The sequence below is a fragment of the Triplophysa rosa genome, linkage group LG13 (genome assembly GCF_024868665.1).
Source record: "Triplophysa rosa linkage group LG13, Trosa_1v2, whole genome shotgun sequence".
In the NCBI taxonomy this organism is placed as follows: Eukaryota; Metazoa; Chordata; class Actinopteri; order Cypriniformes; family Nemacheilidae; genus Triplophysa; species Triplophysa rosa.
The window spans coordinates 2,379,150-2,399,035 of record NC_079902.1 but is presented as its reverse complement, the minus strand read 5'-3'; the positions used below and the strand labels follow the sequence as shown (position 1 = coordinate 2,399,035).

The window sequence follows — 19,886 nt, the reverse complement described above, 5'->3', positions numbered from 1 at the left end:
TGTGTCACGGTCCCACCGTCTTGTTTATGAAATTCTAGTCGTGTGGTGGGATCGGGGCAGAGTCCTTGGGTTTTATGTGGGAAGGCCATGAGATGTTTATGTTTTTACCTCTCATGTGTTTTTCCAGTGTCTCGTCTCTGTTCCCGCCATCTCGTTTCCTCGTTATGTTTCCCTGAGTGTTTGATGTTCTACACCTGCCCGTGTCGTTATCCCTCATTTGTCTTTCCTATATGTACCCTCTTGTTTCTTTGTCTTGTGTTCGTGGATTCGTTGTGTATGCGTGTACTACGTTTACGTGTGTGTTCTTGTACCGTGGTCGTGCTCCCATGTTCTTGTCCAGAGATCCTGTTGCTTGCATCGTCCGTCATTTGTGAGTTTTGTGCCCTGCCTAATTTACCCATCCGTTGTTTTGTAAGACGTTGTGTCGAGTTTATTTTGTTAGTCTTTTGCCCCTCGTGGGAAGTGTTTTGTTTTGTATTCATCCTTTTTGTTCCTAAGTTCATAGTTCGTGTTTTGTTATAGTTTTCCCCATCGTGGGTGTTTTTGTTTGTTTAATAAAATTCTTGTTAACCCCTTCACCACCGCCTGCCTGCGCTTGGGTTCTCTCCACACCTCATCCTTGACAGAATGGGTGTTGACTTTTTGAAGCTCCAAAAAGTGCATCCATCGATCAAAGAACTGGACGACACGGCTCCGTCATCTTAACAAAGGTTTTCTGAAGCGAATCGATACGTTTGTTTAAGAGAAATATCCATATTGATAGCGCTTTTAACGTTGATGTCTAGCTTCCGTCATCTCTCAAATGCGTGTGAACCAGAGGCGTGTTTTTCCAGCAGATGACGCAGCCGCAGTAAGTGTTTTTCCAGCAGATGACGCAGTAAGTTCCAGTGACGAATGCTGCATTTTTCATTTTGTTCCAATAGGATAGCGTCTACTCTGGCAGGAGCTCTCGTCACCATCATTTGCCAGAAAAACAAGCCACTGGTTCATGCGCATTCAAGAGATGAAGGAAGCTAGACATCAACGTTAATAGGGTTGTCAATGTGGATATTTCTCTTAAACAAACGCATCGATTCGCTTCAGAAGACCTTTGTTAAGACGACATTTGATCGATGGATGCACTTTTTGGAGCTTCAAAAAGTCAAAACCCATTCACTCACATTCTATCGCTTGGAAGTAAAATGATATGTGGTATTATAACTTCGACTTCATTATTCTTCAGGAAGAAAACCATATTCAGTTAGGATGCCTTGAGGGTGAGTAAAACATGGGGAAATTTTGATTTGGTAGTAAAGAATCCCTTTAAATATTGACTTTTATCAGTAAACTTCCTTCAGCCAAAAAAATAATGAGTTATGGTGGTAATTTTGCTTTGTGGAGTAGAAAGTATATTTATCAGTATACAATAGAATATCAGTGAAACTAACTAACTACACCCTACTGCTATCATTGAATATTAGGTCATTTTGCGCATGGTAATCAGTGTAATACAGTATGTGTCATTGTAATCATGTATTGATGTCATTTTTAGGCCCACTCACGTCCTCCTGGCCAATCGCCTGCAGATCCGCCATTAAAAGTTCTGCTTCAGCGTTGTCGCTCTTTGCCGCTTCCGGCAACTCTCTCTGCACTGGAGCCATTGGACTTAACACTCACTCCTGCAGGTACAGTCAACCAAACAAATATGTCTGAATGAGTCATAAGTTCATAGCTGATCACTCTTCGATAGCATATAGTTTTTAAGCTAACACAGAATGTGTTCTGTATTCTTTAAATTAATTAATAGCAATGACACAAAGTTTTACTTTAAGCTCCTACACACAAAAAATTTATATTAAAAAGGTATTAATAGTGTTACAGGCAGAGGGTAAATTTATTAATGTACAGTATGAAAAACATAATGTGTTTTTATTACAGTTTTTTCAACTGCTAACAAGCATTGTTCAATACTGAAGAAACATTTTCAAAACTCTTCACACATTCAGCAAAACAGAAGTCTGTGCAGACCAAACTGTGAATCATTTTTCAGACATTTCAGACAAAATGCATTCAGTGACCACATTTTTCAAAATTCAAAAACACTTTTTTCATTCATATTCCACAACCTGCAAAACAATGCTCGTTAGCAGTTGAAAAAAACTGTAAATCATGAAAATGAATTTTAACAAATACTAAAAACTAAATTTAGCACAGTAAGTATTTATATTGTAGTATTTACTGTAGTACACTGTAGTAATACTGTGGAGTTTTAAAACCTTACCATAATAAAAAAGTATACTACAGTAGGTTACTCAAAAAGGAAAATTATTCTATAATTCACTCACCCTCGTCCAAACCTGTATGACTTATTTTGAAGAATGTTTTCTTCCATCTTTTTTGTGTCCCACAATTATGTTCAAGTTTTTCAATCACATACCTGTATTTATGGTCAAAAAATAAATGATGACAGATTTTTTTTGGGGGGGTGAACTATCCCTTTAGTACTACAGAATATGAAATACATAAATTAAGGCTAATCTCAGATGGGTCTGTGGCAGATCAAAGTTCTGTATGAAAACGCAACGAAAGGAGATAATATGCCGGGTCTGACCCCCTTCAGACCCTTATATTAAAGGTGACTCTAATACTGCTTTGGTTTAGTGCAAATGTGTGCAAATCAAAGCGGCTCTAAACTAAGTCATAACAGCCAAACAATTGCCTGTCAGCAAGAAAGAGCCAAGACTAACTTTTAAATTACATATTTTTTCTTTGCAATTTAGCCTCAGTCATGCACTTGCCTGCTAGCAAAGCACCAAATATCAGCAGCGAGTTGAAACTGGGAAACTGGATTTTGCCCATTTTTTGTAACCTTTGAGTTTGTTAGCCAACAAAGTATCTTTCCTAAAACCTAGTTTTCACTGTAATTGCATACTGCTTTATTCCAAATAAATCTCATTAAGGATGATATTTCACACACAATGACATCTGGTGACATCTGCTGTAACACTGTCATTGTTGCTTGTTAATCTGCTCTAAATGAACTAATCATTTATTAGTTTCAGGAAACACACTGAACAAAGTGGTAAGTATAAGTAACACAGGTTTATTTCAGGATTGGTTAATACCAATACAAATGTCTGATACAGCAGCCGGCGGTGACAGAGACATATAACCAGGGAGACCAGGAGAGAAGTCGTTGATGGAGGTTTGAAGAGTGCAGGTACAGTAAGTAAACCACAGATAAGTGTAAGTCAACCCAGCAGACGATTCTCTGTAGCATTGGCTGGATCTTCCTCCATGTACCACTGAATAGGATTCACAAAAACTCTGGGATCTAGGATAGACACTAGAGATTAATTAGAGTAATTAGAAGCATAGTTCCCTTTCTGTCGGTCTCTCGACGTTGTGTCGAACCGACAGAATGGGGTTTGTCTTGAGAACCTATCATCTTCTGAGTATTTAGAAAAGGCCAATGAAAATTGGCGAATGAAATTTGCATGCCGGGCTCCTCCCCGGATGTCCGGGTATAAGAGGGAAGCCGGCGTGCTCATTCATTCACCTTTTGTTCTTCAGAGCCTACGCATCTGATGAGCAGCTCCAGGTCTTCGCTGATCTTCCAGATCTTCGCTGATCTTCCAGTTCTTCGCTGGTATACTGCTGGAATCTACGACGTGGTGCAGCGGACTGTCCCTTCCTGCAGCGACTTTCCCCTGGGCGTCTCGGCAGTTCCAGAAGTGTCTGAGCACTTTTTTTCTAAAAGAGCAAATTTCTCCAGCGTGGCATGTCCCGCTGTTCTCTTGGGTGCGACGCGCTCATTGAGGAAGGGGATGGACACGATGTCTGTCTCACGTGTTTGGGTCTCCAGCACACTGAGGCAGCCTTCGTGGATACATTTTGCCCGCACTGCGGGAAGATGCCTATCCAGACGTTGCGGTCACGGGTGGCTGTATTCTTTATGGGTAAAGCCACCACCTCGTCTGTTACCCGATCCGTGACGGCAGTGACTACAGCCCTGCCACCAATTTCAGTTAACACCGGGGGTGATATGGGGATCACCGTGAACATTAGACCGCCAGCCACAGGCTCACGGACCGTTCACGCCCCGTCACGCTTGTCTGACCATCCCTTAAGAGACGGTCCTACCCCGTCTTGTTCCTCCGCCACGTACTCGGGAGTGCGTGACGAAGATGAGATGTCGATCACAGCATCGGAGGGCGACCTCTTGGCATCCGACCCCGACGATTCCTCGGAGCTCCCTCCCACGGGAGGACGAGCCCAGGAAGAGGCGGACGTTGAGATGTCAACCATGCTCTTCCGGGCCGCCACGAGCATTGGGCTGCAGTGCACAGCACCGCCTTTACCCCAGCGCTCGCGGTTGGATACGTGGTACCTGGGGTCTGAGCGCGGCTCCAAGCCGCGCCCAGCGCCGGTCCCGTATTTCCTGCAGGAGCTGAGTAAGACTTGGAACGCGCCCCTCACGGCTCGTTCCAGTCAGAAAGGCTCAGTCGCCCTTACTTCCCTCGATGGTGGGGCGGCCAGGGGCTATGTCGAGATCCCCCAGGTGGAGCGTGCTGTCGCGGTGCACCTATGCCCGCAGACAGCGGCCACCTGGAGGGCTCGGCCTAGACTCCCATCCAAGGCGTGTAAGTTTTCGGCATCGCTGGTGTCGAGGGCTTACATGGCTGCGGGTCAGGCCGCCTCCTCCCTCCACGCTATGGCCATCCTGCAGGTCCACCAGGCCAAGGCGTTGAAGGAGCTCCACGAGGGTAAGACCGACCCAATGGTTATGCAGGAACTCCGTACCGCAACCGATCTCGCTCTACGGGTGACTAAGGTGACGGCACGGGCCTTGGGTCGGGCGATGTCCACCATGGTGGTCCAAGAGGGGCACCTCTGGCTCAACCTTGCGCAGATGCGGGACGCTGAGAAGGTTCGCTTTCTCGACGCCCCCATCTCGCAGGGAGGGCTGTTTGGGACACCGTTGAGGATTTCTCTCAGCAGTTTTCAACAGTGAAGAAGCAGACGGAGGCTATCAAGCACATCTTGCCCCGCCGTGACTCGGCCATCGTCAGGCCTCCGAGATCCCGAGCGGAGTCTGCTTCCAGCCAGCCCCAGACGTCTTCGACTCCGGATCCGGCTCCAGTGCCCCCTTCTCAGGCTGCCTCCCGGAGAAGGACGTCGAAGAGGAAACCGCCTCCCCGTCAGCAGCCGTCGCGGAAGCAGAAGCGGCCCTGACGGAGAGACCCCAGGGAGATTGAGAATACCATCGGGCCCGATTCCAGCCACCACATCGCTGGATCGGATAGGGACGGTTCCTGCCCCATCCTACCATCAGCTGGTATCAAAATCACCAAATCACCCCGGGGGGCCAGCGCCCACTTCCTCACGAAAAGAGTTTCCTCTCTCTCTGGGTTTTCACAGCCGTGAAATTGTAAAAGCGCTATATAAATAAATAAAAATAAAGTTGAGTTGAGTTCCCACCCTCTGGTCGACGGTGGACGGCAACTCGACGTTGCGTCATGGCGAAGCGCAATGTCGAGTATAAACACTGGCCTTCAGCACTCTCAGACAGACAGTGCGTCGAGCCAGACAATCGCCAGGCAGGAAAAACAGCAGAGCCGATCTCCTCCCCGGGGGTCCTCCCTCGGCAAGGAATCCGTACTGCTAGCCATCGAACCACCCTCCGGGGGGACGATGAAGCAGATCAAACCTCTAGTCCCCCTGTCACAGTTTCTGGGTGCCTGGTCTCAGCTTCCCAGACTGTCAGGTTGGCTGAGGAAGACGATCCGTCTCGGCTACGCGATTCAGTTTGCGAAACGTCCGCCCAAGTTCCGGGGCGTCCTCTTTACCTCAGTCAGAGGCAGGGATGCCCCCGTGCTTCGGGCGGAGGTCGCCTCCCTTCTGGTGAAGGGAGCGATCGAGCCCGTCCCACTGGCCGAGATGTTCAGCGGGTTCTACAGCCCGTACTTCATTGTCCCCAAGAAAGGCGGGGGGTTGCGCCCTATCTTGGATCTGCGTGTTCTGAACAGGCACCTACACAAGCTGCCTTTCAGGATGGTCACGCAAAAGCGCATCCTGGCGTCGGTCAGGCGTCAGGATTGGTTCATGGCAATCGACCTGAAGGACGCGTACTTTCATGTCTCGATCCTCCCTCGACACCGGCCGTTCCTGCGGTTCGCGTTCGAGGGACAGGCATATCAGTACAGGGTCCTCCCCTTCGGTCTGTCCCTGTCTCCACGTGTCTTTACGAAGGTCGTGGAGGCCGCCCTTCTTCCCCTCAAGGAAGAAGGTGTGCGGGTACTCAACTATCTCGACGACTGGCTCGTCTTGGCTCACTCGCGAGATCTGTTGGGTACACACAGGGACCTGGTGCTCCGGCACCTAGATCGGTTGGGGCTACAGGTCAACTGGGAAAAGAGCAAGCTCTCCCCCGCGCAGAGCATCTCCTTTCTCGGTATGGAACTCGACTCTGTCTCCATGACAGCACGACTGACTACAGAGCGTGACCGGTCAGTGTTACGCTGCCTGAAGGTTTTCAGGCAGCCGGCGGTCTCCCTGAAACATTTTCAGAGGCTCCTGGGGCACATGGCATCCTCGGCGGGGGTGGTCCTCCTCGGGTTGATGCACATGCGACCGCTCCAGAGTTGGGAACACTGGCTACAGAGTTGGGTTCCTTGGAGAGCGTGGCACACCGGCAGCAGGCGTATGGTCATCAAGTCCTTCTGTCGGCGCACCCTGACCCCTTGGTCGTCGATGGCCTTCCTACGGGAGGGGTCCCCCTAGGGCAGGTATCAAGACACGTCGTGGTAACGACGGATGCCTCCCTTCAGGGCTGGGGTGCTGTGTGCAACGGGCACGCAGTAGCGGGGCGGTGGACGGGCCCCCGCCTGCGATGGCACATCAACTGCCTAGAGTTGTGGGCTGTGCTACTTGCGCTGAAGAGGTTCCAACCCTTCGTGCAGGGCAGACACGTGCTGGTCCGGTCGGACAGCACAGCTGCCGTGGCGTATATCAACCACCAGGGTGGTATTCGATCACGGCAGCTAACACGACTCGCCCAATGCCTCCTCCTGTGGAGTCAGCAGGTGATCAGTTCCCTGCAAGCCATACACATCCCGGGCGACCTGAACCAGACAGCAGACAGGCTCTCTCGTCAGTGGTCACCTCGCGGAGAGTGGCAACTCCACCCTCACGCGGTTCAGCTCATATGGGAGCAGTTCGTCGGGCACAGGTGGACCTGTTTGCCTCCCCGGACTCCACCCATTGTCCGCTTTGGTACTCCCTATCCGACGGTCCCCTCGGTACGGATGCCCTTGCGCACAGCTGGCCACGGGACAAGAGGAAGTACGCCTTCCCCCCAGTGAGCCTCATTGCACAGACCCTGTGCAAGGTCAGGGAAGAAGAGCATCAAGTGCTACTAGTTGCGCCCTATTGGCCCAACCGGACTTGGTTCTCAGAGCTGGTGAGCCTGACAACAACTCCCCCCTGGCCGATGTCTGGCCCCTGGACGGGACGAGGAGATCCTGAGCGACCTACCCTCGGCGGTGGTAGAGACCCTCATACAGGCTAGGGCTCCGGCCACTAGGAGACTGTATGCCTTCAAGTGGCGCATCTTCTCGTCTTGGTGCTCTTCTCACGGAGAAGACCCACAGAGATGCTCGATCAGGTACGTACTGTCCTTTCTCCAGGAGAGACTTGAGAAGAACCTCTCCCCTTCCACACTGAAAGTGTATGTTGCCGCTATAGCCACACATCACGACCCAGTTGCTGGTAAGTCTCGAGGGCAGCACGACCTGGTCACCAGGGTTCCTGAGGGGCGCGAGACGGTTGAATCCGCCTCGCCCGCGCCCCGTACCCTCTTGGGACCTCGAAGTGGTCCAGGAGGGCCTCCAGAGGCCCCCCTTCGAGCCCCTGGGAGAGGCCGTTCTTTCTCGCCTGTCGATAAAGACGGCCCTCCTGGTAGCGCTCGCCTCCTTCAAGAGGGTAGGGGACCTACAAGCATTCTCTGTGTCCTCGGGTTGCCTAGAATTCGGGCCTGGAGACTCTCACGTTATCCTGAGACCACGGCTCGGCTACGTGCCCAAGGTTCCCACCACTCCCTTCCGGGACCAGGTGGTGAACTTGCAGGCGCTCCCCACCGGGGAGGAAGACCCAACCCCTTCCATGTTGTGTCCAGTACGCGCACTGCGCCTCTACTTGGACCGCACGCAGGGCTTCAGAAGCTCTGAGCAGCTCTTTGTCTGTTTTGGAGGTCAGCAGAAGGGGAGAGCTGTCTCCAAACAGAGACTGGCGCAATGGATCGTGGATGCCATATCCTTGGCATACCGGTCGCAAGATCGCCCCTGCCCCTTAGGAGTTAAGGCGCACTCCACTCGGGATGTCGCCTCCTCGTGGGCACTGGCTCAGGGCGCCTCTCTGGCAGACATCTGAAGAGCTGCGGGTTGGGCTACGCCCAATACCTTCGCGAGGTTCTACAACCTCCGCGTTGAACCGGTGTCAGCCCGCATCCTGCAGGGCAACAGGTAGGACCGGCAGCCGTTGGGCGTACGCCTGCGGAAGCCCTTCCCCCTTCGGGGGGAGCAGTGGCGATCCAGCCTCACTTCTTTCCCCAAGGGTAAAGAATAGGCATTCCATCCATCACTAAGCACCCTTCCAGGGGACAGGCTGGGCAGAGCAGCCCTGCCCCCTTAGGCCGGGGAACAGTTGAGTTATTCCCACATAGCTCTAACTGGACCTAGTGCTCCAGACGTGGTAACACCCCCTCCGTGGGCTGTTCCGTCTGATGTATCCTCATGAATGGTTCCCACCTTGGCAACCCATGACCTCCCCAGGTGGACTCCCACCTTGCGGTTAACTCCTGCAGTCCGCACATTCCTCCCATGAGTTCTCCCCTGATGGAGAGACCATGTGGTGTCTCCACTAATTCCTCCCTACGGTAGGTAGTGGCCTCTGCAGCGTTTTTCCCCCAGGGGGAATAATGCTTACCCAGTGGCCCGTACGGTGCCGGGCGGCTTCTCGCCATTTAGAGAATCAGGCCTCCGCCCGTGACGGCCGGCGTTAGGGGCCTTCCCAACTTTTTGTGGAAAGCTCTGGGTCCCCCTTCCTCTCCACTGGAAGGTCATAATTTTGCGCTAGCGTGTTCGTCTGACTCGCCCAGGCCAGTCAACGTCGCTCCGCAGAGATTGTGACGCGGCTCAGTGCTGTGGCGTCTTCCATAGGAACCCCATTCTGTCGGTTCGACACAACGTCTCGTTCCCTCCATCAGGGAACCGAGGTTACATCCGTAACCAAGACGATTTGATATCTATGAGCATCCGCCTTATCATTCTTAGAACCAGGTCTATATGCAATCTTTAACTGGAACAGGGTGAAGAGAAAGCCCACCTGACCTGCCGTGGATAGAGACGCTTAGCTTCTTTGAGATATCAGAAATGACGTTCTAAACGTAGGTTTGGGAGGAGCCTAAACATTCCAGCGATGCAGAATCTTCACCCGCTGTTGATCCCACCAGCGGACCTTCCACCTCCGGTCCCGTTGCCCTGCAGAATGACGTGGAAAGAGGATGCCCTTCTTGCTGTCCTCCTACCAATTCTTCCAGGCACTGCCATAGAGGGCATGCTTCCTCGCCTCCGGCAAGGCACCTCCGAACCTCAACGTCATCCCAGCCCTGCAGTCCTTCCGATGTCATCAGGATCATCTTCTATCCCATCCTCGGCACCCCCTCACAGCAGCAAACATTTTCTTTCCAAGAAGACAAACCAAAGATCAACTGTATGCCCTTTACCTCAGCTCCCAATCCGGTCAGACTCCTTCAGCTGCTCTACCAGCCTCCACCCAGAGAGCCCTTGACGGCACTCGCACAGTGCCGTTGCAATGAAAAAACGCAACGAAAGGAGATCATATGCCGGGTCTGATCCCCCTCAGACCCTTACATTAAAGGTGACTCTTCAGCTCACCCTCAATCTTACATGCCTGCCCATGCCATTGCCATGGAATCTTCACCTGTCTCCAATCTCCTTCGCTCTCAAATACAGATACAGACGTGGACCTCGCTTTCCTCCTATCCCCCATTCTAAGAAAAGACTGCCATCGTTCTCTGGACTGTGGTGCGTTTTCGGTTACTATCAAAGATTCGCAATCTAATTCCAATTGCATCCTTTCTTTCCCCCAGCTCGTGCTAACTTTTGGTAAATATACAGTAATTATTTGCTCAACTTTCCCTAATAGACAAAAATAACTCAATGATCATCTTTACATAATTTCATATTCATCTCTTCCATTCAGTGGCAGCCACATTTACACATACCACAAATTGGTTTCTGCCAAATGCGCCACAAGAGTCGGCCACTGGAATCAATGCCTGTATTAGGGAGCCCTGGATCTCGAACTCTACAACAGAGTTTTCCTTGGCTGCCGCAATATCTCCTGTGCCATCTGTTGATCACTCGTTCAACTCAACTCAACTAAACTTTATTTACAATTTTCATTGTTACAAAGCAACTGTACATGAGACATATTGACTATAAGCAAAATAATTAAAGTTGTACCTGCAGAAACAAGAAAAGGTTGAAAACACAGAAGGCAGACATACCCACATACAAAACACTCCACACACACAATATGCACACGTACTAACACACATAGACATAGAGACACACACACACACACGGATGCGCACGCACACACACACAACACACACACACACGTACGTACACAGACAAGTACGCACACACACACACGCTCAGTGAGAGCACACATTTAGGATAAAGGAGAGAGAAGCACAGGTCAAATATAACAGACTATAAATTCCTATATGCAATAGTAATTAAGTAAAACTTTAAAATTCTAAAGCAGCCCCCCCGGTCAGGCAGATAGTTCAAAAACAGTATGCAAACGGTGGCGAGGAACCCAAAACTCTAATCGAGAAAAAAAAAATACAGTTCCAGTCATGCCCAGAATCCTACCGACCCTGTCAAATCAACCTCTTAGGAGCCACAGTCCAGGAATGACCACTACGCACCTGCTAATCAAAAACAGTTGTCACACTGGAAGTTTTGATGACAAAGTGTTGTCACTTGCCACTGAGAAACATCCTGCTCCAGTCGTGGTGGAGTTTCTTGTGGATTAGCGTCTTTGGATGCTTCTTCGTCAGACTCGGGCTCAAACTGTTAAAGTAAAATCCCCGCCATCTCTATCTACAAATATAATATATATGACATCCAACCACCGGTAAACCGTAATCCAGTAATGATGGTAGGCATTCCATTTGCGACACATGATGAACGCGTTTGACCAATCACAACAGACTACACCATCTGACCAATCACATGACACTAGGCTAGCGGATAGGAGGGGACTAGACGGATGAATCGCAGAACGAATCATTTGAGAGTCAGACAAGAAGTATGGTAAGAATAACTGCCTATTATTACGACATAATAGTGTTTTTACACCTTGTATGTACATAAACTTGTTGTTGGACACTCCATAAACCAAAGTAGGACCTTAAAAATCATATGCTACTTACTCTTTAAAACAGGCAATGAGTCCCAAATGGGAAGCAGGCACTTCAACCACAAGGCCACAGTCTAACATAAGTAATAGGGTCATTTCTTGAAGTTGTGGAGTGACGTTTCCCTGCACTCTCCGTTACACATGCATAATTAATGCATTACGATTATCAATCATAGTTAATCATAATCACGTCATGATGCAAGAAGCTGTTCACATGTCGCGTTTTTGCGCTCTCGTCTGGCGCCCCTCTGGTCATTTTGCGCCATAGGCAACGTCCTATGTCGCCTATGCCACGGGCCGGCCCTGACCACATCAACCCCCTTGGTATAGCCACCAGAAAATTCTCTGGAAAAAAGCACATTATTATAGACCTCTCCACACCCCAAGAATGCTTCTTCCCCAGCGTTAATAGCTTAAACTGTCTGTCCGAGTTTTCATTATATTACCATGACGTAGATCAAGCAATCCACCGGATAAAGACCGCAGGGCATGCTTAGTCAAAATCGATATCAGCCTTCAAGGTCATGCCTATAAACCCCGATTTCTGGCATATCTGGCATCTCTTTGGAGCCAAATTCTAAGCTTCGCTCTCTAAAGAAAAAAATTGACAGAATTATCTCTGTTATCCAAATCATTACCTACACTCTCTTTGCCCGGCCACCTTAACTTTGCCATGAGAATCGTGCCCCAAGAATGCCCCTTCATGTCCCATCTCCTTTCTCTAGCTACCTCCGTCCCCGGATTAAACAACCTAATCACCTTAAATGCCGAATCTAGATCAGATTTAAATCTCTGGCTCGTATTTCTTAATCAGTGAAACGGTTTTACTTTCTTTTATGATGACCACGTATCCCCAACACCCAATATCCCCGTCCCCTGGTTTCAGCTGGGGTTTGTTTTAGGACAGCTGGTTCACTTCGACCTGGCCCCACGAGCTCAGCAATTTAGACCAGCCTGTTTATTCTTCTGCACTGTTCGATCTGTACCCAATCATCACAGCAGCCATCTTGTGGGGGAGAGAATGGGTCTCCAAAAACATTCTTTTCCATTGTGACAATGTATCCACATTCTGTTGCATTAACAAAGGCAGATCTAATTTGCATGAATTAATACCATTCCTCAGACTTCTAATCTGGTCCTCTGCTTGTTACCAGTACACAATTAAAGCAGTTCACAATCCCGGTTCTAAAAAAAAAAATGCTGACGCTCTCTCCCGTTTTGCCTTTCAGAAATTCAGGAAGTTGGCACTTTATGCAGACCCCAGTTCTAGAAATGATTTTCCAGTAAACCACCCTCTCCAGCATCACCATAATCTTTTTACCCACCTCATACTCCAAGCCGTTTCCCCAGATCACACCAGTCGTACTTACCTGCCTGGAAATGTTTTAAGTCTTTTCACCTTCATAACCAGTTACATTTTTCCAACTTTTCCTTCCTCGCCATTTCTTCTTTCGCAACTTTTCTTCATCACGTTAAGAAGTCCCAACCAGGCACTGTCAAAGTGTACCTAAGCGGAATACACTTCTTAATACACAAATGAATTTTCGGTCGTCAGTACCCCGCTTTCATTAACCCCCAAATCTCACTCCTCATCAAAGGCTTTGAAAAATCCCATCCCTGTCGCCCTGACTTCTGCTTACCTCTTACTCGTGAAGTCCTCAGTAAATTTACCCTGCGCACCGGATACCACTCCGAAAACACTGCCAGAATGCTCAATGCCATTTTTATTCTCACCTTTTCGGTTTTCTCAGGTGCTCCGAGTTCACATGCAACACAGCTTTTGACCATCAGATTCAGTTTTTGGCTATATTCAAATCCGATACAGCGACAATATGTTTCAACATTAAGTGCAGCAAAACATATCAGTTAATGCGACGTCATTGTCACTGTCACGGTCATGTTATGTTTTGTCTTGGTTTAGTTATGTGTTTCCTCATTTGTTTCCATAGTTATTAATTAGTTTACACCTGTTCCCTTTCTGTCGGTCTCTCGACGTTGTGTCGAACCGACAGAATGGGGTTTGTCTTGAGAATGAAATTTGCATGCCGGACTCCTCCCCGGATGTCCGGGTATAAGAGGGAAGCCGGCGTGCTCATTCATTCACCTTTTGTTCTTCAGAGCCTACGCATCTGATGAGCTTCTATACGATCTTTGGTGATCATTTTTCTGCTGGAATCTACGACGTGGAAAGCGGAAGGTCCCTTCCTGCAGTGACTCTCCCCTGGGCGTCTCGGCAGTTCCGGAGGTGTTCGAGCAAATTTCCTTTCTAAAAGAGCAAATTTCTCCATTGTGACATGTCTCGCTGTTCTCATGGGTGCAACACAATGGGTGCGAATCCAATGATATACGCCACAGCAGCTGTACTGTCCGACCGGACTAGCACGTGCCTGCCCTGCACGAGAGGTAGTAGCCTCCTCAATGCAAGTAGCACAACCAACAACTCTAGGCAGTTGAAATGCCAACGCAGGCGGGGGCCCGTCCACCGCCCCGACACTGCTTGCCCGTTTGCACATGGCACCCCAACCCCAAGAAGGTCATGGAGACCAGGGGGTTAGGGTGTGTCGGCAGAAAGAGTGCGACCAAAACGCCTGCTGCCGGTGTGCCACGCTCTCCAAGGAACTTGACTCTGTAGCCAGTGTTGGAACAGTCGCATGTGCATAGACCCGAGGGGGACCACCCCCGCCGAGGATGCCATGTATCCCAAGAGCCTCTGAAATTGTTTCAGGGGGACCGCTGACTGTCTGAATGCTTCAGGCAGTTCAACACTGATCGGGTGTGCTCTGTAGTTAGTCGCACTGCCTCTGGGAGGCCGCGTGGGTGCGGGCTTCCTCGTCGCGGGTCTCGCGCCCCCCGCGGGGGGTGAGCAGGGCCGCTCATGAGGACAGAGTCGAGTTCCCTACCGAGAAAGAGGACGCTCTGCACCGGGGAGAGCTTGCTCTTCTCAGTTGACCTGTAGCCCCACCGATCTAGGTGCCGGAGCACCAGGTCCCTGTGTGTACACAACAGATCTCGAGAGTGCACCAAACTGACCCAGTCGTCGAGATAGTTTAGTACCCGCACACCTCCTTCCCTAAGGGGAAGGAGGGCGGCTTCCACGACCTTCGTAAAGACTCGTGGAGACAGGGACAGACCGAAGGGGAGGACCCTGTACTGATATGCCCATCCCTCGAACACGAACCGTCGGAACGGCCGATGTCGAGGGAGGAACGAGACATGAAGTACGCATCCTTCAGGTCGATTGCCATGAACCAGTCCTGACACCTGACGGACGTCAGGATGCGCTTCTGCGTGATCAACCTGAAAGGCAGCTACTGTGTAGGTGTAGGTGCCTGTTCAGAACACACAGACCCAAGATAGGGCGCAACCCCCCGCCTTTCTTGGGGACAATGAAGTACAGGCTGTAAAACCTGCTGAACATCTCGGCTGGTGAGACGGGCTCGATCACTCCCTTCACCAGAAGGGTGGCGGCCTCGGCCCGAAGTACGAGAACATCCTAGCCTCTGACTGAGGTATATTGGATGCTGAACTTGGCGGGCGTGAGGTGACTGGATCGCGTAGCCGAGACGGATCGTCTTCCCTAGCCAGCCTGACAGTCTGGGAAGCCGGACAGGCTCCCAGAAATGAGACAGGGACTAAAGGCACAATCTTTTTCATCGTCCCCCCGGGTGGTGGTTCGATGGCTAGCAGTACAGATTCCTTGCAGGGGGAGGTCCCCCGGGGAGGAGATCGGCTCTGCTGTTTTTCCTGCCTGGCGACTGCGCAGCTCAACCCACTGTCTGACTGAGAGTGCTGAGGGCTGGTGCTAATATTCGACATTGCGCTTCACCATGACGCAACGTCGAGTTTGCCGTTCACCGTCGTGCAGAGGGTGGTAGCGGCTGTGATAACCCAGAGAGAGAGGAAACTCTCCTTAGAGATTAAGTGGGCGCTAGCCCCCCGGAGGGGGCCAGCAGATGGAGAGACGGGGCAGGATCCGTCCCTATCCGACTTCCCAGCGATGTGGCTGGGGTCGGGCCCAATGGTAGCCTCGATCCTCCTGAGGTCTTCCCATGAGGGCCGCTTCGCTGCGGCTGCTGATGGGGCGATGGTCTCCTCTTCGCTGTCTCCTCCAGGGGGGCCGCCTGAGTGGGGGGCGCCAGAGCTGGAGGGCGTCGAAGAGGACCAGGGCTGCCGGGAAGCAGACAGTGCACGGGACTCGACGGCCGAGGCGGCCGAGTCGCGGCACGGAGGACTGCTTCTTTACTGTCGAGAACCCACCTCATGCGGGTCTCGCGCCCCCCCGACGGGCGGGGGGGTGAGCAAGGCCGCCGTGGCTCGACAGTAACACCAACCAGCCCCCCCCTTGCGAGACGGGTGCGTCGAGGTGCAGTCAGCGGTCCCCCGAAACAATTTCAGAGGCTCCTGGGACACATGGCATCCTCGGCGGGGGTGATACCCCTCGGGTTGATGCACATGAGACCGCTCCAACACTGGCTACAGAGTCGAGTTCCCTGGAGAGTGTGGCACACAGGCAGCAGGCGTATGGTCATCATGCCTCTCTGCTGACGCACCCTAACCCCATGGACTTCAATGACCTTTCTACGGACAGGGGTCCCTCTCGGGTAGGTTTCGAGGCGCGTTGTGGTGATGACAGACGCCTGCACTGGCATATGAACTGCCTAGAGTTGTTGGCTGTGCTACTTGCACTAAAGAGGCTACAACCTCTCGTTGTAGGACAAGCACGTGCTGATCCGGTCGGACAGCACAACTGCCGTAGCGTATATAATAATAATAATAATATATTTTTATAGCGCCTTTCAAGAACCCAAGGTCACTTTGCAAAGTAATACAAGCAATTGGCAAACATAATACACCAAACAATCAGAGGGAACAATCATACAAACAAGTGCTGACAACAAGAAACTACAGTTAATTAACAATAAAAGGTCTTGCAATCATATGATGAAAGTTGATGAAAGGGGAAGCATAGAGTTAGTAGAGTTATTTAGAGAACAAAGTGAATAGATGAGTTTAAAGTTGAGACTTAAAGGTCTGGAGAGAGGAGGCGGCACGAACATTATGGGGCAGCTTATTCTATAGCTTAGGGCCTATAATACAGAAGGCTCTGCCACCCACCCTAGAGAGTTTATACTTGGGCACAACAAGCAAGTTATCATTGCTAGATCTGAGAGTCCGTGCAGGAACATATGGTTGCACTAGACATTGCTCAACTAGACATTGAGGTGCGAGGTCATTATGGGCCTTATAAACTAAAACTAAGAGTTTGAACTGAATACATTTGGGCACGTGAAGGATGGGAGTGATATGCGCAGATTTTTTATTAAATGTAAGAACTCGAGCAGCAGAGTTTTGCACCATTTGGAGACGATTAATAACTTTGGCAGGTAAGCCGCTATATAAGGAGTTACAGTAGTCCAATCTCGAGGTTATAAAAGCATGGATAATAGTTTCAGCATCTGCAAAATTAAGTGAGGGACGTATACGAACAATATTTCGCAGTTGATAAAAGCACAATTTAATTATATGACCAATGTGTGAATCAAAGCATAACGCAGAGTCAAACAACAATCCCAAATTCCGCACAGTTGTTGAGGGCCTAATATGGACACCAACGATATCTATGAAGAAGTCATGCTGGGAGGAGCTCTGTGATTTAGGGCCAACCAGCAGGATTTCGGTTTTGTCTGCATTTAGTTGTAGAAAGTTATCTGACATCCAGGTTTTAAGTTCTTGAAGACAGAAAACAATAGAAGGGGATGGGCAAACTGAGCTTGGTTTAACTGTAAAATAGATTTGAATATCATCAGCGTAACTATGAAAATTGAGACCATGACGTCTGGTGATCTGACCCAATGGCAACACATAAATGAGAAATAAAAGAGGACCAAGTACGGAACCTTGGGGTACACCACGGGAAATAGTGACAGTGCAAGATCGATTCTTATCTATCCTAACAAATTGCTGTCTATCCGATAGATATGATGTTAGCCACTGAAGAACAACACCATTGATACCTATAGCAGATAGTCGAGAAAGAAGTACAGAGTGGCAAACAGTATCAAAAGCTGCACTCAGATCAAGGAGAACCAGGATACTGCGGGCACCTGAATCAGAAACCTTAAGGAGATCATTAACCACTTTTAAAAGTGCTGTTTCTGTACTGTGAGAGGGACAGAAACCAGATTGAAACTTCTCATAAAGATTGTGTTTCTCTAAATGAGACTCAAGTATTTTAGCAACAAAAGGGAGGTTTGAAATTAGTCTAAAATTGTTCAGATCTGTACCTGGTATATCAAACACCAGGGTGGTATTCGCTCAAGGCAGTTATCACAACTCGCCCGATACCTCCTTCTGTAGAGTCAACAGGTGACGAAGTCACTGCAAGCCACACACATCCCAGGCAACCTGAACTAGAAAGCCGACACGCTCTCTTGTCAGTCGACGCCTCGCGGAGAGTGGCGACTCCACCCCTGCGCAGTCCAGCTCATTTGGGTGAAGTTCGGGCAGGCACAGGTAGACCTGTTCACCTCTCCGGACACCACCCATTGCCCGCTATGGTACTCTCTGTCCGAGGCCCCCCTCAGCACGGATGCTCTAGCGTGCAGCTGGCCGCGGTACTAGCGGAAGTACGCCTTCCCCCCAGTGAGCCTCATTGCTCAGGTCCTGTGCAAGGTCAGGGAAGAAGAGCATCAAGTGCTACTAGTTGCGCCGTAATGGCCCAACCGGACTTGGTTCTCGGAGCTAATGCATTAACGACAACTCCCCCTGGCCGATTCCCCTGACGAAGGACCTGCTTTCCCAGGGGAAGGGCACGTTATGGCATCCCAGGCCAGACCTCTGGAACCTCCATGTCTGGCCCCTGGACGGGACGAGGACATCCTGAGTGGCCTACCCCCTGCGGTGGTTGAGACCATCACTCAGGCTAGGACCCTGGCCATTAGGCGGCTATAAGCCTATAAGTGGTGCCTCTTCTCGTCCTGGTGCTCTTCTCGAATAGAAGACCCGCGGAGTTGCTCGATTGGGAACGTGCTGTCCTTTTGCGCCTCTACTTGGACCTCTACTACATTGCGCCTCTACTTGGACCGCACACAGAGCTTCAGGAGCTCTGAGCAGCTCTTTGTCTGTTTTGGAGGTCAGCAGAAGGGGAGGGCTGTCTCAAAACAGAGATTGGCGCACTGGATCATGGACGCCGTCGCTACGGCGTACCAGTCCCAAGACCGCCCGTGCCCACTGGCAGGGAGAGCTCACTCTACCCCGAGTATAGCCTCCTCGTGGGCACTGGCTGAAGGCTCCTCTCTGGCAGACATCTGCAGAGCTGCGGGTTGGGCTACGCCCAACACCTTCGTGAGGTTCTACAGCCTCCGCATGAAAGCGGTGTCAGCTCGAGTCTTGCAGGGCATCAGGTAAGACCGGCCGCCGGTAGGGCATACGCCTGCGAAAGCGCCTTCCCCCCTCCTAGGTGGGTCAGCGTGCTATTTTCGCCTCCCTTCTTCCCCCACTGGGCAAAGAACAGGCATTCCATCCATCACTAAGCCCCTCCTGCAGGCCGGCTGGGCAGAGAAGCCCTGCCCCCTTAGGCCGGGTACCAACTGAGTTATCTACGCATAGCTCTAACCGGACCTAGTGCTTCAGACACTATCCACTGGTAGGTTACAATTTCGCGGTAGCGCTCACGTCTGACACGCCCAGGCCAGTCACCGTCGCTTCGCTAGAGATTGTGACACGGCACTGCGCTGCATTTTCCATAGGAACCCCATCTGTCGGTTCGACACAACGTCGAGAGACCGACAGAAAGTTGAACGTCTTGGTTACGGATGTAACCTCAGTTCCCTGATGGAGGGAACGAGACATTGTGTCCCTCCCTCGGGGGGTCGAGATCAGGAGGAAGCGGATGTCGAAATGTCAGCCATGCTTTCCCGGGCCGCCGGCTTTGGGTTGCGGTGCACCGCACTGCCTCTCCCAACGCTCGCGGCTGGATACACGGTACATCGGGCTTGAGAGCGGCTCCAAGCCGCACTCGCCCTCAGTGCCGTGTTCCCCCGGAAGTGCATGAGGAACCTAGTATGACCTGGAACGCCCCCTTCGGCGCGTACACGTCAACTAGTTCCATCACCCATTCTTCCCTCGATGGTGGGGCAGCTAGAGGATACGTCGATGTCCCCCGGGGCTCGACCTAAACTCCCGTCCAAAGCACGTAGGCTTTTCAGCATCTGAGGTGTCGAGAACTTACTCTGCTGCGGGCCAAGCTGTCCCCTCTCTCCATGCTATGGCCTTCCTGCAGACCAATGCGCGGAGAGAGCTCCACGAGGGTAAGACCGACCCAGCGCTTATGCAGGAACTCCGCGGCTTCACCGACCTCGCTCTCGGGCGAACAAGGTGATCGCGCGGGCCCT

General features: G+C 50.9%; 1 protein-coding gene across 1 annotated transcript in view; it reads left to right on the top strand.

The window, feature by feature from the left end:
- LOC130563821 (uncharacterized) overlaps positions 1-19,886 on the top strand; it is a 60,916-nt gene that overhangs the window by 11,060 nt on the left and 29,970 nt on the right. Inside the window, exon 2 of the mRNA XM_057349606.1 lies at positions 1,532-1,664. Coding sequence (XP_057205589.1) covers positions 1,532-1,664 — 133 coding nt within the window. The remainder of the gene's footprint in view (positions 1-1,531; positions 1,665-19,886) is intronic.